Source organism: Lampetra planeri, chromosome 3 (assembly GCF_965212315.1).
Source record: "Lampetra planeri chromosome 3, kcLamPlan1.2.h2, whole genome shotgun sequence".
Taxonomy (NCBI): domain Eukaryota; kingdom Metazoa; phylum Chordata; class Hyperoartia; order Petromyzontiformes; family Petromyzontidae; genus Lampetra; species Lampetra planeri.
The window spans coordinates 17,959,509-17,985,249 of record NC_136109.1 but is presented as its reverse complement, the minus strand read 5'-3'; the positions used below and the strand labels follow the sequence as shown (position 1 = coordinate 17,985,249).

The window sequence follows — 25,741 nt, the reverse complement described above, 5'->3', positions numbered from 1 at the left end:
AATTCAATTGAGCAGAGAGGCGGACCAGCGTGCCCTGACTTTTCAAACATTAATCTATTGATTTTATGTGGTTGAAAGGCTGAACTCTGTTTGGGTAAAGCTGACGCAGTGTTAACAATATATCTGCGGCGAACTAGCCCAGGAAACTCACTTGGAAGGACGTAGTCACACACACACCCGAGGTGCAAGTGAATGCGCAAGCGAGCCAGTTTGCGGTGTTTTCTTAAGAATCGTTTATTGCGCAAAAACAAACAGGAAGAATTAGTGCACCTCCAAGCAACGCCAACGCACTGCACGCAGTTGCTATGCACATCTTTTACATTTGGTGGGAAACAAAGGTACAGTAATCTCCCTTTGTATGTTCACGGGCGCAACGAGATGGCGAATAGTACTAATGGAGCAGAGACATGCAGCCGGCCGCTCCCTGAAACCACAGTGGAAAGTTCATTAATTGGTGGTGGGTATGGCCGGGATTTCGCAGAAGTTGTGGCGCCCAGAGCGAAGAGAGGGGAGACGGGGGGGTTTCACCGTGATTGCTTTTCCGCAAAGTTATAATCAAATTACCCGTACTCCTGATTGTGCGCAAGTGTCGTGTGTCTGGAGTGAAAATGCAGATATGTAAACGAGAATCGTGGTTGAGCGGTGGCCCAGCAGTTAGCGTCTGAACCTGGCTACCCGAGTTCGATTCCCTGCCATGGCTAACATCGGTGCCAAATTTCTGAACCAGTTTTGGGCCCCCCCCCCCACTCTCCCCGCCGCCCCCCGCACCGACGCTTGGTGTCGTCGTATAACCCCAATGGTTGACACAGCAACAAGGAAGCCTTCATCTGGCAGTGGATTGGCAACGGCATGTAAATTATTATTATTAAGTTAACGAATGAACCGGTGGTGTATAGCATGCGGTGCTGGCCAGTGGTGAATCGGCTACGTGGAAGCTGGCACATGGCTGTGGTTCTATTGACACTGAGCCCAGACCCTAATCCGAAGGAAAAAAACTATTAAGCGCGAGCCGCTTCATGCGCCCACTTTGTCTGCCTGCTGAGCAATAAGACGCGCAATATGTGGTTAGGTTTACAAATCGCTTGTGGTGGGGAGAAATGTGGGTATTTGTTATAGTCATCAAAAAGGAGTGTGCGCGGTGTACACTGATGAGAAGTGCTATTCTGCGAGTATAATGCACTCTTTTTTTTAAAGCCTTTTAAATGTAACGCCTTTTTTACAAATTGGGTGCATTTTAAATAAATACTTAAGTGGGAGCCACTGTCGCGCTCGGTTCCTGGTCAGCGTGACCTATTCCTCCACGCCGTTTCGATTTTCACCTCCGCTGCACCATTGCTTCCTTATAAGCTCTGCCCTGCATCTTACTTCTCCAAAACGGCCTCCTCTTCGCTTCCCTCTTCCCCTGATGACTGTGAGGCACGGGTCACGAAAAGTATCGGAATCGGAATCTTTTGTTTAGTCTGGAGGATGAATCTCATGAAGCTACGGAGTCCTTGTTCACAGATGTCGAGTAGGCGTGCAGGGTCGTCGGCAAGTTACATGGACAAACAACACAAAACACTGTCTAAGAGCAAGAGAGAGAAAAGGTAATAAATAAACAAACAAAGTATGAAAATACCAATTGCACAAGTACACATACATTCTTTCCGATTTGTCAACACCAAATACAAGCTCTGTTTAGCATGGTTGGCTATGTACGGTACGAAAGAAGTTCAACATACATACAAGCTTGGGCAAGGCAGCAAAGCAACAAGTCCCAGACCACACCAACTGTTGATCAGAGCCCTCCTTTTAAAGCCTGCGGTGGATTGGAATTTGCTTGCGAAGTTGAAACCTTCAAAACATGTATTTAATGGCACGAGCCTTCACCATCGCCAAAATCATTACACGCCACGATCTATCCACTGCTGGGGCTACTACGCGATATGCCGTTGAGTTTTTGTTACCGTGATGCGTGCTTCAGGCTCGGTGGATTGTGAGCAATCCTCCCCAACGATGCTTGTCCCTTCCTCGTAGCTTTAGTTGCCTCCTATAACTTTAATGAATCCACATTGTACTACATGCGTGCCTCTTTCAGCCTATCTGGTCGAGCATGAAACAATTTCGCTAATCGCCCCTCAAGAGTGGGAGCATTTTGCCTGCAGTGCGCAGGGTGCACCGCTTGGCCCTCTCCTCTGCGATGCGACAGATCGGTCTTGCAACGCAAGGGGACGATGAAGGCACCCGCAGGTGTAGGGGATGTGTCCACCTCCTCTTAATTTTCTTGACTTCTATGAGTCATTCTGGTTGAGGTCTCACTCCTGCTGTCATCGCCGTGACTCAAGAGGAAAGCGGAGTCTCTTCTGGCCCGGGATTCCAGTCATGGCCCTCCCATGTCCCCCCCTGTGTCATTGAACGGAAGTTGAATTTGCATGCTCGGGCGAGTTGAGGCTGCGGCCCGTGCGCATTCCGCCTGGCAGGGAGAAGTGGGCCCACCTTAGGTGCGGTCAATCCAGTTTTCGAAGTGATTGATATTTATCCCTAAGCCATCGGCTTGTTCCATCATCTAAATTAAACCAAAGTCAAATTTCCTTGCCTTTCCAAAGAGTATTGGGGTAATTGGGCAATGCACTCCTCTGTTTGTGGCTCTGAGCCAGTGTTGGGAATTCCCCATTCTCATGGTGGGAGCCATTTTACGTTGAATTCACGGAAAAATAAATATCATAGTTATTGTCGACCCTGAAATAACAATAGTCTAAGTTGGCCACCAACTGATGTTTGAACTCTCAACCTTCCAAAAGTGAGTTAAGTGCTCCGACTATGGGGCTACATGATCTGCTTATGTAATATCCTTTATTTGTCTCGGAAAGCCAGTGTCAAGACATTTAGAGTGGCTCCTGCACCAATATATTTCGTCAGTTACCATTTTAACAATGTGCACGTTGCATAATGAGTTACACTATGTGGTCAAACATGTGGCTCCCTTTTAATTTGAAGTAATTTTACCATTTCCTGGACTTGTGTTGTGCTCACTAGGCCAGTATAACAATGCACGGCCCATCAATGACCTTTACGCTAACTGCCTACGCATTGAACAATGCATATAATAATTGATTTATTCATGCAAATCATGTACGGTGCTAGTGTTAGATTTAGACTGATTGAGCAAAGAAAAGCATACAAACGAGACAAAAAATTTAAACAATACAAATGAGATGACAAAACAATATCAAATGTAGTCAACCTCTTGACTGGATTCGCCACTTGCGTACCTCACGTGGTGGTGAACCATTGCAACGCGCCCGGTTTTTGCATCAACAACACGCAGGTTGTGCAATAAGGGATTGCGAGTTATTAACCATCGGTTTGTTTTCCCATTTTTGTGGGCAGCATGTTTAAGCTCTATGGCTCGGTAAACGCCGCCCAAGCCAAACCTAAGGCTTATTTGGGATTTTTAGGGTTAAGTCTCGGGCCAGGTGGCACCGTGGTGGTGAGAGCGCTTGACTTGCTGCAAATGGAAGGTTAGGAGTTCAAAATCCCATGTTGAGGTTTGACTGGGCCTATCATCACTTCAGGGCTTCGTCGGATGTAAACAGCGTTCATCCTTTGCAAGTACTGGCCGCTGCCATGGCACTGTGGAATGTCCGCTTCTGGCTCCGGGCTGCCAGCAGGAGGTGAACTCTGTCCACAGTTGTCTCTGTGAACCAAAGACGCTTTGGCGTGATCCTTCGGTGGAAATGCGAAGCCAAAAATAAAGTCATCCAACTACAAAGTCTCGCAGTGTACGGCGAGAATGATCTCAGGGCTGCCTGCAGCAAGGCTCTCTTATTATTATTATTGCACATCACAAATGTCATCACCAGGCGATGCTATATTTTTGTGAAACCTGCACCTGCTGAATGCGGTATTTCTACAAAAAAAGAGAAGCGAGAATGGGAGCAACAACCAAAAAAAAACTGCTTCTCTTATCAGATTTGCCATTTGTTCAAAGAATTTTGTTTTCACCATGGTGTGGTTTTGCGGTAGATTGCAAAAAGCAATACCTTGTCTCAAAAAATCTACGTGTGTTTTTTCTAAGTGTGTGCGCACACGTGTGTGTGTGTCTCATTGCACACGTACGTTTCATTGGCACAGATTTCAAAACTATTGCTGGCTAGTTGCTTCTGCAAGTCTTGCAGCGGCTACAGCTATGTGTACAGTGAGCTGTAACGAAAACAACCAATCGGAGAAAGAGAGAGAGGGCTCGTGGCTTAGAGTGGGTTCACCGAGTGTGGATTTGGACGGCTGGTTAACCAAGACACTTAAAAAAAAAATCTGGAACAGTCGGGGTGAGGTCAGGTTAGGTGCCAAAAATAAAAAAAACCTTGCTGCCCCGGTGCAGGTATTGTAGATGTGTGTTGCGCGCAAGGGTTCCGGATTGTTATTTGTGTGATCTCTTTGCACCACTATCTTGCACCTAAGCAGGAAGAAACGTACTCTTTGGTTCTTTCAGTAAAGTCACGTAGTTAGATAATAAAATAAAACAAATCGCGACGTTTCGATCGCAACACAAGCGACCTTCATGAGGTGGCACCGCTACAGCAGACACGTGCACATTTGTTTGCGGCTCAGTTTTTTGTCACAATTTTGATTTGCTGATGTGCCTCCTTGAAATTCCGCGTAGTTTTGTAGCAAATGTTGTTCCGCAGCAATGGCAGCCTCTCCGAGGAGCTTTATTGACGAATGTGGTGTATTTACCCATAGTCCATGCAGAACGCATCCCAGTGACACCTACGTTTTGGATTTATGTTTGCAGTGTTTCGTCCATACATAGGCAATGCAATGCAACATAAGCACAGTCACTTTGTTTTGCCATTCTCTGGCTTTGTTTTATTCTTCAATTACCAACGCTGCTGCGGTGAAAGCAATCATTGCTGAATGGCAGAGCGAGGAATTTGTACTAATGGGAGCTTACAATTGTGCAGCACCCTGCAGGTCCAAGGCTCAAAACATTGAATAAAGGGTGGGGGGGGGGCTGAAATGCTATCGCCTTCTTGGAGGATTAACATAATTTCAACACAACGTAAAAGTTGTGCTCTAATCAAATGTTTTTTTTTAATGGGATGTAATGGTACTTAAATTATTGTAATCTTTTCTTGTGGAAAGGGTGCCCCTGTTGAGAAGCTTATCTGGGGATTGTGAAATGGGGGAGGGGGGGATGGGTAGAGGTGAGTAGTGGGGGTGGTGGGGGGAGGGGCGGATGCAAGTGGAAGAGGGATTGGATTCCACGATGGGGTAGAACGTGAGGCCGAGAAGCTGAACTCTCCTTGTGACTCTCGTAACTGGCTTGCGCTAAAGTGCACCAGCCAGCAGGAGAGAGGGGACACTGCGGGGGGGGGGGGGGAGATGGGCACCCGCATCGTAGAGTGATGTGCTGGCTATTTCTACTATTAATATTTCTTATTTTACCAGGTAATAAGATCCACTGAGCTATATAGCTTTTTTAAAGAAGCGACCTGGCCACCAATGGTAGCTCAACGAATAGTCTAAATACGTGATGTTGATTCTAAATGTGGGGGGAAAACCAGAGGACCCGGAGAAAAATCCACGTAACTACGGGCAGAGAGACACCGCAAACTCCGAATATACAGCAGGTGTCAGGATTTGTATCGAACCCCCATGACCTGCATACCTCCCTAAAAGTTCCCGGCACAGCGGGCGAGCTGCAGTCCCAACACGGCAACGGCGTGTGCCCTGCTTCCGATAACCTCGGGGCCACCAGCTTTTGCCAACCTGCGTTCGCTGGGCTGAAAAGCTCACGCCAATTTTTCAAATATGTTGGCCCCTTGGTTGGATGCGACCTGCGCTAGATTCTATCTTGGCGTGTGATGATAGAGCAGTCGGTTGGGGACCCCAGGCTACCCCCGCTGTGCCCACTTCACCACGCTGACGACTCTCCCAGGCCCTCCCTCCCCCCCCGTGATGGATACGTCCGCCGCCGTTTTTCTCATGCTGTGGGTGGGGTCGTGATGTGGAACTCGTCGTGGGTACGCGGGCTCGGCAACGGTCCCAAAACACCGCTGTGGTTATTCTGCTCGGTATTGCAGTCCTAATCTTTGTGAGTTTCTGGGCACCACCAGTGCGAGCGTGGAATGTGTCCTTTACAGGGAAAGTAAGTCTGATTAAAGTAAGTGTGATTATGATAATGGACCGCAGTCATTACCGTGCAGTTGTATATTTATATTTGGCACCCTGCGCTTTTAGGATCCCAGTTAACTAAGTTGGGTTCCCAGCTACGGTTAACATCAGTGGTGATCGATATCTGAACCTGCCCTGGGTCCCCTTTTCTCCAACTCACACTTGCCAGCATGGTGAAGTATGGTCAAACACCCGCACCATTACCAACACGGCATAGAGGGGCCTTCATCCAGCAGCATATTGACAAAGGGACGTATGCAACGTGTTTGTTTTTAAGTAACCAATTCCTAATCGTAGTACAAATACCATGCACTTGCATTATGAATTTGCTTATGCATGAGGCTTCATTGCTAGTCCCGGAAATTATGCTCAAGTTATCCTGCAGGATTGTTTTCACAACAACTTGAATCACTTAAAATAAATCGGTACCGCAATTACAGCCAGCTTCATTTGCAATGCCTATGCTGATGAACGCCACTATCCAGTATAATTAGACTTCTTAAGAGATAAATGTGATTCCAGTGCCCCCAAACAAAATTCCACACCAAGAATCCCAGAGCTAAAAGTGCAATAAAGCCGTGGCACTGCATTCACACAGACTGAGTTCACGATACAGGCCTTCACATTTCACTGTTTAGTAAAATGAGGACACTCCGTAATTATATTCGTCGAGTTGGTGAAAGACTAATTTAACTCTGAAACTACAGCCATGATAGCAATTTCTGTATTGAAAAAAAATTATGTAATGCCAGGCACGTGTTCATAAACTTGAATGGAAAATATGTTTGTTAATTTATTTCACAAAATTTGTTCTGAAAGGCAACAATCGGTGTTCCCATCACCTCACGGGTGGTGTGTTCTTTGGTGCCGCGATAATTAGTTTTTGGTATTTTTTTGCTTCTATCGCTCTTTATATTTTATTTTTAAGCAACAAATTGTCGTGTTGCCAGCGGTAGCTGGACGCGTACGGAATAAACAACCGTCCATCTCGGCCAAATAACGTCTCTTCCCCCCCCCCGCCCCCACCTCGTGTACTTCGTGTTCACGGTGAGGCGGGGGCATCTGAAACCCCCATTGATGGGAACACACACTACGACAGTCCCTCGCCACCACCACCACCACGTTACGACGCTTGGGAAGCGCGCGCGCGTGCGGCCGCCCCACAAAGCCATGAATGGTCTCCCAGACGATAATGACCCTGGAACAAAAATGGAATTAAATGCATTTTACTTTGCCTCAGGACACGTAAAGAAACGCCAAATAAACTGCTTATGCACGGAGCACTAAACCGGACCGCGCGCATGCATTAACGCACGCGTTGACAGGGGCGTTCGACGAGTGGCTTGTGTGAGCGTTTGCGATGTTATGGCCTCGTGAGTGACGTTTCTGCCACTGTTATCACAAGGCTTCACAACACGAAGAATTGTTCCTCGGTTTTCCAGCAAGTCTCCCACCGTGTCTGAATTAGATTGTTTTTGTTCGCGGAGGTTTCTGCTCGAGAAATGGATAGATCCTCACTGGGTGCTTTGGCGTTTGTAAGGCGACTGTAAATGTGAGGACAAAAAACCACGCGCACTTGGGGATAACGCTCGGAATGCAGCCTCCTGCGTTGTCATTTGCCGGTCGTAGTGAATGACTTCTTCTGAAGTGCGTTGTCTCAAGCACACTGATCTGTGTGAGATCGACCCGAGCCTAACTCACCCTCCAATGGTCGTGTGCCCAACACACCCAGATTCACGCGCTGAAAAAAGAATCTGAGTGGTTTGATGGACACTTGACACGTCGTGACTAACGCAGGGTTCGTGATGTTATGCTTTATTACAAAAGCGGCCGATGAATAATTCTCAATGAGGACTTTTGCCTTGCGCGCAACAGAAGGGAAATTTGGACGATTGCTTTTGGTGTGACCCTCAGTCTGAGTAGTTCTTCCACCGATTTGTTTAATTAATTATTATTCTTTTGCCGAGCTGCAGGAGGGCTGGAGCGGCTTGTACTTTGACAATAAGTAGCACTTGCATCACGCCTTCAAGTGATGGGAATTTGCATACAAATCGATACGAGCGTGTTGCGACACGCCAAATGAAGAGCCCGCCGTGCCAATGGAGCGAGATATTGTCCCCAGAGTTAGCGCAGTGGCAAGGAGACGGCAGGCAGCGGGGCTTCACGAATGCTTGCGACGCGCTTCCCTGCGCGCGGTGTTTGTTCAGAGTTGCTGCAATGTTCGACGGCACGTGTCCATCGGTGAGCCAGTCTGTCAGTCGCAGCACTTTACCTGGGTTTCGATTTAAATCTTTCGTGACTGCAGGGATTCGTCTTCTTGGTTCTTTCGGTAAAGTCACTTAGAAGGGAAATAATAAAATAATAAAAATAAAAAGTTATAGAATAATTACTTTATTATTATTCCCATGATTTTATTATTTCCCTTCTACGTGACTTTACTGAAAGAACCAAGACGATTTACCTGGGTTGTTTTTGTTGTACGGAGTCGAGTCGGGGCTCGTTTTGACCAGACTAAACCGATGACCTTTCACCGAGGTAAAAAAAAAATGTTGGCAAACATTTTCCCCATGTGAACCTGCAGTCTAGGTGGAGGACTTAGTTCAGGTCACTCATGCCATGCGTTTTTATGATGCGTAGTTAGAAGAGGATTCATTTCATTAATATGACTGCCTGGTTAACAGGCTCGTCTTTGGAGCCATCAAGTTTAAGGTGGATGTCAAAAATATCAGTGTCCCCTTGCTCAAATGAGCAATGGGTCAACACTCCTCTCTGTGGGAAGCGCTGAGGCAGTGGCGGGAATTCCACATCCCCATGGTGGCGGCCTTTCTCTCCATAGAATGACAACTTTCGACTTGCCATTGGAATGGTACTGACTCTATCGACCCTTGGCAGCACGATCGGCTGAGTCAACCCATGACCGTAATTTGTAGTCGCAACTTTCCTATTGTGAGTCAAGCCACCCTCACTGCTGCTCCGCCAGCCATACAGGTGTGTAACTCATGTGAAACTAAATCTGAAACCCACAGCACCGGGAAGTCTAAATAATGGGTTTAAGATTTCAATGCAGTTGTGTTGTGTAACCCTGAACCCTGTTTACGTTTTATTTATTTACATTTTTTTGGCAGTGTTGTTCAGCAGGAGTGCCAGAGCTTGCATTGTCACGTGTTACACCAGTCCACCGCCACGCTTTATCTAAATAAAGCCTTGCCGATGGTATGCATGACAAATCTCGTGGTGGGAACCTTTGTCAGGTGTAATCAGGGTGTTGGTTGATTCTTTGGGGGTAATAATAGATTGCATTTCCATTTTAGCATTTTTTACGATGGCCTGTTGGCCGGCGCTGTCCTTCCGTGAAGAGGCTGCGCTCCGTATCTGGTGCGTTGACCTCCACGACGCCTTCACTCGGGGCCCAGCGGAGCAAGAATAATTTTTGCCGGTTAAAAGAACATTTCCTCGACGGACCACACACTTCCCTTTGCTTGGTCGCAGAAAGGGCTCGTGATTCTAGATTTGAAGCTTTCGTGACTGCAAGGAATCATATTCTTAGGTTTTTTTTCGGTAAAATCACGTAGGTAAAACATCAAAATTAATGAAAATAAAATAAAATAAAAACAAAAATCACGACGTTTCGGAGGCAACACAAGTCTCTCCGTCATCAGGTGGGACCGTCACAGCCGAATTAGCTGCATCAAGGTTAACAGCGCGCGACTCGAAGGTGCCCCTCGTCACGCAGCGGTCGATGAAATGTAGAACGTCAACAACAGTGGTTGTCCGATGTCAAATAAAAAAAAAAACTTGACTTACGTAAGTTGAACTTTCTTTCGCAGCGCACGTAGCCAAGGTGCGGGGGAAGGACAACAAACTAAACACAAAAAACTGTTCTCAAGAAATTCGTTTTCAATCTCGATTTAAAAGTGCATAGCTCCCAGTGCCTTCCTAATATCGGAAGGAAGAGTGTTCCAGACGGCCACAGAAGTGCATCTGACCCCCCACCACCCACCACAACATAGGAACGTGGAATTTCCACCACTGGTTTTTTTGGCTACCAATTCAGATGGCCACTGCCACAATTTATTCTGAGTTAGTGAGACTCTTAGAATTGTGGCTGTGATAATAAAAGCTCATCACATTGTTAAACGTGTTAGAGCCGGGGATGGGATGTTTCCCCGTGAGGGCTGTGGATTGGCAAGCCCAGGCAGAAACGATCACGTGACCTTCAGCTACGTGCAGTGGGGGGAAGTCCCCTTGTTATTCCTCCGTAATGCTTCTCTGACTCTCGCACCTTCTGTGAGTGAACGAAAAATAAAACCTACAACTCGCTTCATGATTAATCACTACCGCGCACACACAAGTGAACACGGAGCGGAACACGATTGTCTGCCTTGCTTAATGCGACACGGGCACATCGTGTTTGTTGGTGATGTTGTACCGGTTGCTTGGGCACAGTGTGTGCCGTGTGGACGTCGTTTTCAAAAGCAACAAAAGGGGGTAGAGGACGAGTCGTTTTGGAGAGTGAAAAGAGCCATTCAAATCGTCCTCGTTGATCGTTGACAAAAGCGGGGACTCCCTTCTCGGTGTCCCCTTCAAAGGCAGTGGCACAACACAAGTGGATTTATCCTATTTTTTCCAGGAAAGCCAAGTGGGCTCTGGTTTATGTGACGATCAACAAACTCCTCCAGGTATCAGGAAACCTGATCACGTCTTGGGAAGCTTAACTTGTTTTTTGTTACCATACATTTTCCGGTCGCGTTGACTGTTAAGACAAGTTGAGTGGATTTGGGAAGGACACGTCACTAAAGTGGATGATCTCTTGGTAGGCGAGATTGGTGACGGAATGAAATCCAAAGGGAAAGAAGGGAATGCGCCCAATCGCACGACCGCAGCAGAGATGGAGCGATAGTTTTGTTTCTGTTCATGCGCCGGAGTGAGATGGATTGTGGCACCGTGGGACCGTGAGGGACGGTGATGACCTGGCAAGGGCTGAATCCACCAGCAGACCGATCGCGGTTAATGATTGCGATGCTGCGAGCAGTTACACGGCAGTGTTGGTTAATGACAAGGGTGGCAGTTTAAGAAGATGCGGCCTTCTTCGTCCGCCTTCACAGACATCGAAACACCCACAGCCTCCTCCGCTGAGGACTTCTCAGATCGCTCTTAGCCTGGAACATCCCCTTTGACCTTGACGCCCATGGGCGGCCGACGCTGTCGCTCTCGGGATCGTTGGAGCACGCAAACTTCTCCACCACGATACGACAACGGATCCTCGGGAGAGGGATAGGTGAATTGCCACCGAGTCTGGATCAGAGGTCGCAAACGGGTTTTGATTCCTTACCCGTACCCGGTCGCACCAGGGTCGCAAATGGGTACCCGGCCGGGTACGGGTTCCCGTTCCCTACCCGTACCTTACCCGAAATGAGTGACAAACGGTGACTCACCAGTGACTCACGGCCTACCCGTACCCAGCCGCACCAGGGTCGCAAACGGGTACTCGTACCCAGCCGGGTACGGGTATCGGGTACCCGGTTGCGACCTCTGGTCTGGATTGGGCGCCACCGCCAAGGAAGTGCTTTGCACAATGTCGAGCTGGTGGCATTAGTCTGCCACCTTGTGGATTCTTTTTTTGATGCGGTCACACCAGCAACGTAAAATCTACCTTTCCTTATATTCTGTGCCGGAGCAGTAGGATCAGTCATGTGCTTGAACGCTTGTTGTGATGTTGACGCCTTGCTATGTGCAATCTTAAATCCTGCGAGAATTAATGAATGAATGTTGTTGCTATCGCTCGTTACTTGCTCTGCAAAGAAGCACATTATATGACGCTCCACGGGATTGCATTAGGAATACATCCATGTATCGTAAATGTAGTGAATTTACTTGAACTACTTTCTAAGCAACGATAAAGGAAATGTCACAAACCTGCTTTTAATTTACAATTTGGTTTATTCGTACAGCGGTAACTGACACACTCCGAACATTGACATTAGAACACCATTACATTGCCCAGCACTCGGAACTCGGCCAATGCACTTTTTTGCATTTGTATTCATTTAATATATAGTTACACATTGCAGGTGTGTGGGGCCTTCAATCCCCCTCACCCCCTCCCACGCAGGGAGGGTACCGGAGATCGAGCACCCACCCACGTGACCTTCCCCGAGGGATAAAGGAAATGTCACAAAGCGGCGTTTTAATTTACAATTCGTTTTATTTCGTACCACTGGCTAATTCATGCTGAGTGAACTTTGCGAACACGTTGCACAGCTCGGTTATACCTGTGGTTAAATCAACCTTATGCTCATTTGGAATAAATAATCACGAACGTGATCGAGCAATAAGATTACACTACTTTGAAAATGCGAAATTCATGAGTTCTAAGACCTCGAGTAGCGCAATACCCTTCTTATCCGTGGCTGTGTAAGGGCTGCCATGGGATGAAATCTACTCTCCGTGGAAATTACCGCTATCGCTTGCACGGCTTTTCTTAGATGAACACGGACAAGAGGAATAATTGGGTGTCATTTCCATCCTGCTGTCTCTTGAAGAGTCACGAATCCGGTGCTCCCGAGAAACCGCCACTGGCGACGGATAAACGTAAATAATCAGTTAAAACGTTTCCAGCACTGTCGAGTGACTGCTATTATCCTCGGATAATTATCAGAAGAGCCGATGGATGTATGGATGGATAGGCGGAGTTGTCAGCATAATCGATGGCAAGAAACGGGTGTTGTCTCAACATTGCCCCTCCGAAACGCTGCCTCTCGTGCCGACCCGCTTCTCATGTCTCCCCCTTAACCCCTGTCCCCCTCGCCCCTATTTCCCGTGGCAGCCATGGAGAGCCGAGGGCGGCTGCGAGCGTTCTCGCGGCCCAGCGTCAGCAACTACTCGACGCTGCTGCTGTCGGAGCAGGGGGACGTGTTGTACGTCGGGGCACGCGACGCCGTCTTCTCGCTCAACCCCAGCAACATCTCCGAGGAGACGCACAGTCGGGTGAGCTTCTTGTCTTCCGTGGCGTCTAAAATGCAACCGCATCTCCAGACGCGCTCGGTCGGCTACGCACGGTGCGAAAGAAGTTGAACATCCGTGCGTGTTTGTTGACTTCATAGAGAGAATAGAAGAGGCAGTCGCTCATAAGCAGAGAGGAGCTTTGACTTGGATCAGTGACAGGGAGTCGACTGCACGGGCGGCTGAGGAAAGCCTCCCCTGTACCATCAACTGCAGCCGATTTGAAAGTGTGCAGTTATGGCCCTGGCACCCTTGTGTGATGCAGGACGATCCTGTTGCTGTCTCCCCAATGAGAAAGGAGAGAAAAACTTGAATTGTTAGAATCAAAATGTCTACTATTCGTTGAGCAACTTATTGTTTCCAAATGTAATTGTTTCTTGACCAGCCACCGTTGCTTTGGTATGCTGTGATTTACACGTTGTTTTCTGTTTACAGTAGCAGCTTGATTTCAATTGAACATAAATAATTTTGCGTAGCTTATTTCGACGTAATACGAATTCACAAACGCCTGGCGATGTTGTCCAACATCAGTAGCAATCGGCACCACAGTCTGGCCTGGTGCCTCCTTGAGGCCACTTCAACCTCAAGTGAGTGCATAGGCCTGTGTGGTCAACATCGCCACGAGGGAAACTAAGGTGGCACGAGGCTTAATAGGTGCTCGCCAACAGCAGGACCTGTCACAACAAATGTTATGACAGCAGGTGTATTAGGCATTCGGTGATTCACCCCTCGAACAATGTGATGAATTGTCAATATTCTGCCTCGTGATGTGATTAATAATGCATCGTTTGTCGTCTCGTTTTTTGTCATCTCATTTGTATTGTTCGTAAGGTGGTTTTGGTCTCGCTACAATGTGTTTTGTTCCATTAGACTAAATATGAATGTAAGTGTATAATTTTTATTCAATTTCCGTCAATGTTCAATGCAGCATTCGATGAATAAACGCAAGATGTATGGTGAGCAAAGGAGTCGATTTTATTCAATGAATCGATAAATTTCTACATGCGTAATTCGTACAGATGCAGTCTACTCGGTTCAGTTTTGACATCTCGAATTGAGCGCGTAGCAGACGACGTGCGTGCATGGGGCAAAGATAGCCGGGCCCACGTTTCCCAATGTGCGCCTCGCACACACAATCATGACATCAGCTATTTCGCAACAGAGCTTTCATTTGAAGTCAATATTTTCGCGCTAGATATAACTTGCACGTTGTTTTTCCACCCTTTTTCCGTCGCTGGCATTTTTGCACTTGGTACGATTCAAACATGACGAAGCTGCTCCGGCCCAGTGTATTCGGTGATTTCATTCAAAACAATTAGGCCCTAGTTAGGGCACCGTGGCAAATATTTACCCATGTCACATTAATCATCACATGTTCTTGCAGTTGCTTAAAGTTTGACAGAATTCCTTTTAAGAATAAATGTTTGAAAAAGGTTTTGTTTATTGGCTCTTAACTTGCGTAAATGTAAATGCACAATAGTGGAAATGCAGCAGGTGTGGAAGCAATTATTTAAAATTGTATTTATTTAGTAAAATTGTGGTACGGTTTTATATGACATACCAGTCTGTGTAGTTTATTTATGGATTAATTTTGTGTAACCTCATAATTATGCATGCACTGCATGTTCTCTATGCTCACGTGAGCATAACTTATGTGAATATTATTATAATAACACATTTAATATTTACTGTGCTATGTGTACATATGCATTCCTACGTGTATACACATACACACCGCACAATGTGCATACCAGGATGATACTGCAGTGCATTGGTTACACTTGAATAAATACAATAGACTGTACACATTTTGATGAGCTATTTATAAAAGGCACACCAATGTAACAATGCAAGTCCCAATTGCATTGTATACACTGTTGTATAATAGACCACTTTGATTACCTTTGGGAATACATGTTGTACATACAAAATTAAGAACTGCAGTTTCTCACATACCAAAAAATCTCTGTATTGAATCCGAATCTTTATTTATCTTGGAGGAATCTGATGAGCTTTGAAGCTCTCACAGATGTCGAGTACTGAAACCTTCTTACAGTCTCACGTGAGCAGAGAGAACGTGCAGCACGTGCACAATTATGAGGTCACACTTTATGTGTGCGGCAATGTGATGGCTTTCGATTTAAAGCTTTCGTGACTACAGGGATTCATCTTCTTGGTTCTTTTGGTAAAGTCACGTAGAAGGGAAGTAACAAAATAAAAATAAAAATAATAAAAACCATAATAAAATAATTCTAACGACGTTTCGTCCTCAGGTGAAAACCAGGTCTGTCGAGGCGACAGCGTCAGACGCTGACGGATGCTTGCGTTGTGGCCGAAACGTCGTGAGAATTATTTTATTATGGTTTTTTTTACTTCCCTTCTACGTGACTTTACCGAAAGAACTTAGAAAATGTGATAGCTGCGAGAGACGTGGATGAGTGACCGTTGCTTTGTCGTTGGCCAGGTCGACTGGGATGCGTCATCCAAGCAGCAAGAGTGTGTGATGAAGGGCAGAAGTGAAACGGTGAGATCGCATGATGCAACGCTCATAGCCACACACGTGACTAAAGGGGATACACACTTTGGATTGTTGCGGCCACTGAAAAGCAAACCAGCTCGGTTCATAAACTGGGCTACCCCGGGCCCAGCTGCCTGTCTTCCCACAGCAGCCTAATCGTGCCCACCCGGCACGAGGGGGCCTCAGTAGGTTGTGGGCCATGTGGGCTGGCCTCCTTTCATAATTTCATGCAGACTGACTTCCGAACCGGTCATAGCATTGGCCAGCTCACGGTTTGAAATGAGACACACGGTCAACGGCGTCGCTCACATTTCAGGGCCTCGTTTGTTTAAACACACGCGTTGGGAAATGTAAACAATAATAGGTGTTACCTTGGTATAGAATTGGTTGAAGGCCTTTTTTGTTTTATGATCTCTCAATAAGGCCACGGGGGGCCGGGGGTACTGAACAGAATGGGCCAAGTACTCAGAGCTGCAGTTCAGAAAAGTTTTGGAACAAGATCCAGTTCGTGCCAGCACAGCCCATGGCCATTCCTGGGACACCAAACCTGCTCGGCTGTGGTCTTAAAAATATAGTTGCGATCTAGCCCCGTCACACTGACAGTGCGTTCTACTGTGGCAGTCGTCATAAGTTCACATTCTTAACAAGGGGTTACATCCGGCCTAATCATCCATTCAGGTGCGATAAAATGAGTACATCATTAGATCTCCTTTGCCAGTACCAAAATATGATAATAGGGTTTCTCCCCTTTTTTCTGGCAACAAAACTGAAACCTTTTTTTACAAGGATTCGTGTCTGCATTAACCACAATACTTGCAGTCAAATGCAAACAAAAAACACACTGATAATATATGCATTGTCCTTGATTGAAGGCCATTGGTGTGGACCAATCAGTTTCAAGGACAATGCAAATATCATCAGTGTTTTTTGTTTGCATTGGACTGCAAGTATTGTGGTTAATGCAGACATGAATGCTTGTAAAAAGGTTTTAGTTTTGTTACCAGAAAAAAGGGGACAAACCCTATTATCAAAATGAGTACAATTTGTGAGAGACAAAGTGTTTGTCCTTTAGAGAGACTGGCCTCAGCGGTCAGAATATGGAATTTCCATCACTGGCTTAAGGGCTGCCAATAAAGAAAAAAAATGACCATTGCCCATTGGAGTGGGGGAGGGACTTTGACCAAAGTATTGATTAATTTGGTTAACAATGTTATTCCATTCTCACTACACACACCAACTTATTTGTGTGTGTTCACGCATTTTTAAACCAAGTGAATAGATTTAATGACTTCTTCTGGAGATGAATGATGTTGACGTACGTGGAGTTGCTGATGAGCCTTACGAATATTTTGCTGAAATAAAGATATTTTCTGCCTCGACTAATTCCTATAATTAGTACATAAAATGAGGAGTGTTTAAATCTGTGAGGTGAAAGAAAGCTCAATCCTGTGGTGTATTATGGGCTTGGTAGATTAATGTTTTACAGCGACATTGGCTTTAAACGCCGTGCAACGATTATTTTCTAGCCTTGCCATCATTGGTTTGGCTGCAGGCGACCCTCCACCCAATTTGGCACTGGGTTAACAAGCGAAAATATTGCGGCAAAAAAATATACAAATTGGAAAAATGAAGCCTGTAAGACCAGTGGGCCATAAATTTAACATTTATTTTCCTGAATGCATTTTACACAAATCAGACTTCCGCTCACGGCCACCAACACCAGTGACGATTATCAGAATCGGTTCTGGTCTTGCCCTAGGTCGACTTGGCCTCAAATGAATACCTATTATGGTGGTCTGAGATGATGGCGGTGGTCGGTCGTGGTGCGCCATGCTGGCCTTAATAGGTGCTCGCTATAACAGCACTTGCCCTAACAGTTTGTTAATAGGCTATACGGGGGATCTTTGTCTTTGTGTGTGTGTGCGTCTACAGATGGAGTGCTTCAACTTCATCCGGGTGCTTGTCGAGCTTAACGAGACGCACCTCTTTGTTTGTGGGACGTATGCCTTCCATCCAATGTGTGCCTACATTGTAAGGCTTCTGCACACGCATAGCACTCACAATTACATCAGAATCTTTATTTAGACTGCAGGAGGAATCTGATGAGCTATGAAGCTCTTTTTTTCACAGATTTCCAGTAGGGGGCAGATCAGAAAGTTAAATAAACTTCAATCTAGATCTTAAGTTTTCGTGACTGCAATGATCCATAATCTTTAGTTATTTCGGTAAAGTCACATAGGTATACAATGAAAATATATTTAAAATAAATAAATTAAAATAAAAAAACAGAATAAAAATCAATCAAATCACGACGTTTCGGAAGCAACACAAGCCTCCGTCATCAGGTGGGACAGCCATTAAATAAACTTGTTTTTTATTATCAGGTAAAGGGCACTGAGCTATTAGCTTCTTGATCAGACGTGACCTAGTGTCGGTCACGTGGGCGTTGTTTGACCATACTTCACCACGCTGGTCGGTACGGGTTGAATGAAGTGGTCAAAAGGTCCGTGACCGCTTCAGATATTGCTCACCGCTTGACACGCTCACACCTTTACGATGCCATCCATCGCAAACCAGAAATGGCATTTAAATCCGAGACGATAACCAAGGAGCCTCTTCACTCGCAGGAGAAGGAGAACTTCACCCTGGTGACGACGACTCAAGGCGAGGTCCTGACGGAGGATGGGCGGGGGCGCTCCCCGTACAACCCCACGCAGGCATACACGGCCACGCTCGCTGGTACCAGCCGCCCCCCCCCCACCTCCTCCCCCTCTCCACCCGCCCTCCCAACCTCCACCTCCCACCCCACCAGCCCCCCGCCCCCCGCGCTGCTACCCCGCAGCCGCAACCACGGCAGCCACTCGGTCGTGTCGCGGTCCTGCCCTGAACCTCATCGGCTTGGTTCGCTGAGCCGTCGCACACTCTAATGCCGCCGAGAGTGCTTGCGAAAGACAACTGATGTGTTTTTAACGACTTTTTATTAACTCTGTTATTTATTGTGGTCGGATGGATTAACACCTTCAGGGATCGGCATGTTTGCTGCCGAGGCAGCCTGAGTGGCAGCTGCAGAAAAGTCGATATTTCGATTTTGATTCTGGCTGCTTACCAGTTTGAGTAGAGGATTACCAAAGCGTAGCTTCTGCAGTAAAGTTGACTTTAATGGCCAGGTGCCCTGTGATTTCATTCATAGGACACAAAGTGTTTGTGTTTCAGTGTAAATCCACATCCAGAATTTTTAAATCACCTATAAATAAATTGTAATATTTTCTAAGATGACTTATTCTCTTTTGTTGTTGTCACCAGACCGCTTCTGAGAAAGCAAGTTCACCTTCTCCTAATCCAGTAACATTGCTGTTTAATAATAATTTACATCCATTTTCAATCCACTTCTGGATGAAGTCCTCACCACAATATATCATTCATCAGGTTCTTGAAAGTAGGGCGCCAAGGATTGGTTTACATATCACGTGCTGTTGATATTAGCCATAGCCAGGATTCGAACTCGGACAATTTGGTTCATAGCACAGCGTGCAAACCACTGCGCCGCTACTCTATATAATTCACGTAATTAATACGAATATAATGTAACATAAGATTAATTGAAATAAGTCGATATATTGTGCTCCACACCAAATATCAAGAATGACAGGAAATTACAAAGCGCGCCGTATTACTAGAATGAACGAAGGAGCGAGCACACGGCGCCCTCCTGTTTGCTGTGCGGCACCGTGACCTCGTTTTCTCTTCTTCTCGTTGCAACAGATGGGGAGCTGTACTCGGCCATGATGAAGAACTTCCTGGGCACGGAGCCTGTGATTCAGCGCAGCCTGGGCAGCCGGCCCGCCATGAAGTCCGACCTGCTGGTGTCCTGGCTCTACGGTGGGACAGCACTCGCACTGCCACTCGCGCCAGGGCCTCTGAAATGTTTGTGGAGGCCCGAGGCAAACAAAAAACGCCAGACGAAGCCCTCCCAACCTCTGCGGCACCCTCAGCCCTTTCCTGAGACACCCTTGGATCTGTGGCCCAGGGCAAACTGGACCCACCTGCCTGCTTCCCCCACCCCCTCTCTGTGGCCCTGACTCTTAACTTAAAGCCACGGCGCCAAGAGTTTCTCGCAAAGACTTCTGGAATCTTCTCCGATTTTATCCGCGTAACATTACATCACGTGGGTGGAATTGCACGGCGAGACCTCGCTGCTCATGGGGACTCGGAGGGTAGTTTTGGTCTCAGGATGGAGCGGATAATCCTCAGATGTGTCATCTCCACTTTATTTTATGTAAAATGAGTGAGTGAAAATTTACAAGGTGTGAAATCGAGCATAAGGGAAGAGTGCAATGACCAGCCGAGCTATAGGAGTCAGCTGAGCTTTAAGCACAAACCCACAGGCTCACTGCTTTTAGAAATATTGCAGAATTGTAGAATATCGTTCTTCTTGAAATGTCTGCCCACAGGCAGGTCTTTGGCAAGCTACCTTCATCCCATTCCCACGTCTCCCACCTTGCCGCACCGTGCTACGTGCCAGGGTTCTTGAACCTGAATTGGAGAGAGTTTATTGTGGTGGTTGCCTCACACAATCGTCATATGCAGTTTTTAACGCCATACCCAGCAGAATGAATACCACCGGCTCCCAAACAGTTCAGTATCACAGCCAACTTCCACGTGATCTTTGGCAACCACCATTAATAGCACATGCGTTATGCGTAAGAAGCCACCAATACTTCTTCACTGGTAACAAAGATACAATATGAATATATATTTAAACTGCTGTATTAGAGAGAGCGATGGTACAGTGACAAAAATTCGGTTTCACTTGTGGAAGTGTGCAAAGGTGCCACGGCAATGCAATTCACTTCTCCGGTGACAGTGGGGGGGGGGGGGACGGGAGGGCCCCCTTGCTGACGCGTCGACATGAGCCGTTTCGTTTTTTTTGTGCGCCTGCAGAGCCGAGATTCGTGGGGTCAGAGTTCGTGCAGGAGGATCCCGAGGGCGACGAGGACGACAAGGTGTACCTCTTCTTCACGGAGACGGCGCGCGAGTTTGAGTTCTACAGCAAGGTGGTGGTGTCGCGCATCGCCCGCGTCTGCAAGGTACCTTGCTCCTCGTCGCCGTGCTCGGCGCTCGCACCTCGGAATCTGAATCCGAATCTTTAATGAGACTGCAGAAGGAATCCGATGAGCTACGGAGCTCTCTTTCACAGATGTCCAGTAGGGGTGGGTAAGAAAGTTACAACGGCAATACAAACAACGATGGGAGTGCAAAGTATAGGAAAGGTAAGCAAGTCACGAGAAAATAAACAAATAAAGTATATAAGTAATATATATAAGTACCTCACCGCTGTATATGGGACTCCAGCCGCTAACCATTATGAGTACCAGGCTGTGCATCACCGGTGATCGAGCCTTGTGTTGTGCGTGTAAATCCAGGGACTTGGTAACAATTCCCGATACGATGGGAGTAAGTGGCAATGGGGCGGGGGGGGGTGGTGTCAATGTTAAGCAGCCAATGTGGTTCCTGTTAATGGAGGGCAGAACGTATTGCTTGGTGCGTGGGCCGTGGTCGTGATTAATGACAGTGGCAGCCAAAGGACGGTGAGCATTGCTCAGCTGCACGTTGACAGAGAGAACTATAAACTATTTTTTACTTTACCAGGTTAGGCCCGCTGAGCTATTAGCTCTTTTTCAGAAGCGACCTGGCTACAAATGATAGCTCGATGAAGTGGTTTATCACGTGGACATTAATAGCTGCCAAACACTCTAGACAGCATGTTGATTTTAAATGTGTAGGGAAAAACCGGAGCACCCGAACGAAAATCCACGTGACCACGGGAAGAACATAAATTCCAAATAAACAGGCGTCGGGATCAAAACCCATAACCTCCTGCATACAAGGGGAGAGAGTTAATGTCTCGCCACCACAGCACCACAGAGAGTTGCATCGTGAGTTGCCCGTGATTCGGGGGGGGGGGCGATGAGACGCTCACCGGCTTGCCGTGTTTGCAGGGAGATGTGGGAGGTACGCGCATGCTACAGCGCATGTGGACATCGTTCCAGAAGGCGCAGCTCGAGTGCTCGCTCCCCGAGCGCAACATCCACTTCAACCTCATCCAGGACGTGTTCACGCTGCGCACGGCGCCTGGCCAGACCACCTTCTACGCCGTCTTCACCGTCGAAGTGTACGACCCTCACGTTCCCTGCTGGTTCACACTCTCACACTGAGCACGGCAGGGGTGGCCGTGTGGCTCGGGGTAGGGGAAGTGGGGAGGGGGTCGGAGGAGATTATTACGAGCGAGATGGATCATTGCGTTGCAAGACTGAGTGATAGGCGGCAGCTGGGGAGGCTTTCAGTGGGTAATATGCGACTTTAGAATAAATGTGTTTCATCGATTGATTGAAATACTGCCACTGCAAGTCAACACCACTGACAGTAACCCGGAACTGTGTGTGTGTGCGCGTGTGTACACGGCGGCGTCGCCTCCTCTCTTCCTCAGTGGGGGCACGAACGTGTCGGCCGTGTGCGCCTACAGCATGGCCGACGTGCAGCAGACGTTCCAGGGCCGCTTCAAGGAGCAGAAGGGACCCGACCAGAGATGGGCCACATTCACGGGGGACATCCCGGAGCCTCGGCCTGGCAGCGTAGGTGCAGCACCACCACCACCACCACCCGCCGCCAATGACCAAATCCATGCGGCAGTGTGGAGGAGTAGATGCTCATCTAGGCCAACCTGTGTTGGAGAAATGTACGGACGGTAAATCATCAACGTCGTCCTTCATGCGGTGTTGAATTGTCAGGCTTCAGGGTCATGATTATATTCAGCACTGGCTTTGTTTTGCCCCGTGGCGTATGTCGAACTAAGAGTTGTACAAATCGAGAGAGTGTAGCATGGAAGAGTAGGCAAAATACCCTGGAACTCCCTCGAGTGGAAGTTGCAGGACTGCACTTTACCTTGCTAGAGTTTATTTACCACCCCCACCAAAACCATGTCGATATATTTCCATGAATCATGCTGGTGATTTGAACCGGGAAATTATTATGTTCCGTCTGAATATGTCTGACTTGTCTGTACGGTCTCCAATATCTAATATATTGCATCAACATGACATTCATTTCTCTCCAGCATCTTGTAACATTTTGATTCTTACGCCAAAACTCTATTACAGGGTTTCCTTATATACTTACCTCCTCTGTAACGACTACGTCGCCCATCTTTCCCCCACCCCACCGCCCCGCACCGCCCCTTCCCACCCGCAGTGCCTCAGGGGCCAGTCGTCCCTGGACTTGCCGGACCGCACGGTCAGCTTCGCCAGGGACCACCCTCTCGTGGACCAGACTGTGGAGCCCGTGGGCCAGCGGCCCCTGCTGGTGGCGGCGAACGCGCGCTACACGCAGCTCGCCGTGCAGACCGTGCGCTCGCTCGGCGGCGCCGACCACCGCGTCATGTACATGGCCACAGGTGAGTCGCCGCCACTGCCGGGGGTGAGGGGGTGAGGGTGGGGGGTGGGGGCCACGGTGCTGTTGGCGCCTGCCGGTAGCCAGCGGGGGCCGATCGGACCTCCGTGGTCAAAGCGCCGGGCTACGTTGTAGAGGCTTGGTCAGGTGAGGTGCTGGCACCGGCGGTTGGGTGGAGGGGCCCTGGCAGTGACGGGCTTTTAATTAAAAAAAGAACGATGATATTGTCACGGCGAAATAGTTGCGAGCGTGCGTTTATGCCGTTGTTTCTTAACAAAAAAGGTAAGATAATAAACGGCAGCACAATTGAAAAGTAACGAGGGAATAAGTGAATATTAACAAGACTGAACTGTGAGATCTTGTTAATGCAGTGCTATATTGTGAAATATAAATAGATATACGTCATTACGTATTTATATTTAACAAGGCCTATCTTTATTTTAATTGGACCTGTTACATACTCTTATAAAGTGTGATTATGCATCATACCCATACACACGTGTGATACAGCATATGTCTTGCTGGAGTTCTTCCCATGCAAATGGCTGTTAAGAAGAGTTAGCATATTCACCGTGATAGATGATAAATGTCACATTAAAGGTAGTCGTGACACAGAGAGTGTTGAGAGTCTGTTGGTATTCTCTGGTGATGTTCACGATGATCAGTAGGCATATATCAATGATACGATTCTTCCATTAACATCGATTCTTACTCTCACGATCTGTGCATCGAACGCATTTAATAATCAATTGTCAGAAAATGTCTCAACTATACAAATGCATTGTTAATATTGTGTTTGAGCTAATGGAACAAACACATTGGAACAGAAAATGCCAATGAGATTGGAAAATAAAACAGTCGATTCTTAAATTGAATCCTAACCCCGGAATCAGAGACAATTCATGGGATTTCCTGGGAGAGTTGAATCATTATGTGTTCAATTATTAGGATGTACTTGCTGTAATTTCAGATGCTGGGACTCTACACAAAGCCATACATGTCAACGGAGACATGCATCTGATTGAGGAGATGCAGCTTTTCTCAGAGCCCCAATCAATAAACAGCCTACTTCTTCTGGAAAAAAAGGTATACTGCACATGCACGTTTATCTGTGTGTGTATGTGTGTGTTTTGGGGGGAGCGGGAGTGTAGCGGTTAGCCCACTGCGCTACGAAACCGGCGACCCGAGTTCTATTCCCGCTCATGTCCAACACCGGTGACGATCATCCGAAACGATCCTGGGCCTCCCCTAGGTCAACTCGGCCTCAAATGAGTACCTGGTTCATTGTGTAAACATCACCACTGGGGAGACAAAGGCGGCTGGGCATCGTGCGGACCCCCCACCTCCTTGTGTGCTGCGCCGACCTTCATAGGTGCTCGCCTACAGAACTTCCTCCAAGAGTCCATTATGGCTGTATGAGGGGGGTTGTGTGTGCGTGCGTTATTCTGTGTGTGTGTTATTGAGGCAAGTCCCATCAGTGTACTCATCTGTGGAGCAAAGCTGCATTTGCTTTGTCGTGTAGTCCCGCATGCCCAGCTACTTCCAAGGTGTGTGAGCTTTTGTTCAGCTGGATAGATGAGACGATGCGGATGGGGGACAGGCTAGAGAAGACACTGGCTGTTGTGGTTTAAGAGGAAGCGCGATGATTAATGAGTGGCCTTGCCTAAAGCTGGTTGCAGCTTTGTCAGCACAGACTTCTGTCGAGGAGTCTTGTGAAAAGGGTCACCAACAGCCACCCGCCAGCCATTCGGCAACAAAAAGATGTCGAGCCATGCTCATAACAATGTGCAGAACATTGAGCATCAAACAGTGCATTTGACACAGTGGAGAGTGTCGGTGCGGCATCTGAGCGGGCTACACGGCCCGCTCAGCTTAAACCGATAAGGCTTGCTGCTGTGATCATTCTGGCCGATTAACCCAACCCATTTTGCCTGGTCTAGCCAACCAATAAAACTTGCTTCCCAGTAGTTGTGGGAACGTGGGCTAACACTGCTCTTCCCCCTCTGCATCTGTTGCTGCTGCTGCTGCTGCTGCTGGCGCAGGGCCTGCTGTACGTCGGCTCGTCGTCGTCGGTGCTGCAGGTGCCCGTGGCGGACTGCGGCGCCTACGCCACGTGCGGTGACTGCGTGCTGGCGCGGGACCCGCACTGCGCGTGGGACGCGCAGTCGGAGCGCTGCCGCGACACGCAGGAGGCCGAGCCCGCATCGTGAGTGACAGGCCAAATGCGCTCGGCACATATTCTTAGTTTTTTCGGTAAAGTCACGTAGGTAAAAAAATGAAATAAAAATTATTAAAAAATAAAATAATAAAAAATCACGACGTTTCGGAGGCAACACAAGTCTCCGTCATCAGGTGGGACCGTCACAGCCAGATTTGCTGTATCAAGTGAGGCTCGGCACAGTCGCTCGCACGATCGGAGGCGGCGCATCGGAAAATATAACAACTGGTGAAGTTCAACCTCGTTGTTGATGCAAAACACTGTGACCGAATCGGCCGGAATGGAACCCGCTCACGTCATATCTTGATAGGATTGATCCTGAATAGCGCTTGTATGGGTGACCGCCGTCATGCATGAAACAGATGTTATAGGCTGCTGTGGGTTTACATTGTCAGCAGGGG

General features: G+C 47.6%; 1 protein-coding gene across 9 annotated transcripts in view; it reads left to right on the top strand.

The window, feature by feature from the left end:
- The window catches only part of LOC144739426 (semaphorin-4A-like), a 103,980-nt gene that overhangs the window by 68,169 nt on the left and 10,070 nt on the right, over positions 1–25,741 (top strand). For all 9 annotated transcript variants that reach the window (XM_078622434.1, XM_078622403.1, XM_078622389.1 and 6 more), the window contains 11 exons: positions 12,983–13,143; positions 15,623–15,682; positions 17,609–17,707; positions 18,304–18,415; positions 19,439–19,555; positions 20,618–20,763; positions 21,676–21,848; positions 22,164–22,308; positions 22,925–23,126; positions 24,093–24,208; positions 25,165–25,328. In XM_078622434.1, the coding sequence (XP_078478560.1) occupies positions 12,983–13,143; positions 15,623–15,682; positions 17,609–17,707; positions 18,304–18,415; positions 19,439–19,555; positions 20,618–20,763; positions 21,676–21,848; positions 22,164–22,308; positions 22,925–23,126; positions 24,093–24,208; positions 25,165–25,328 (1,495 nt within the window). The remainder of the gene's footprint in view (positions 1–12,982; positions 13,144–15,622; positions 15,683–17,608; positions 17,708–18,303; positions 18,416–19,438; positions 19,556–20,617; positions 20,764–21,675; positions 21,849–22,163; positions 22,309–22,924; positions 23,127–24,092; positions 24,209–25,164; positions 25,329–25,741) is intronic.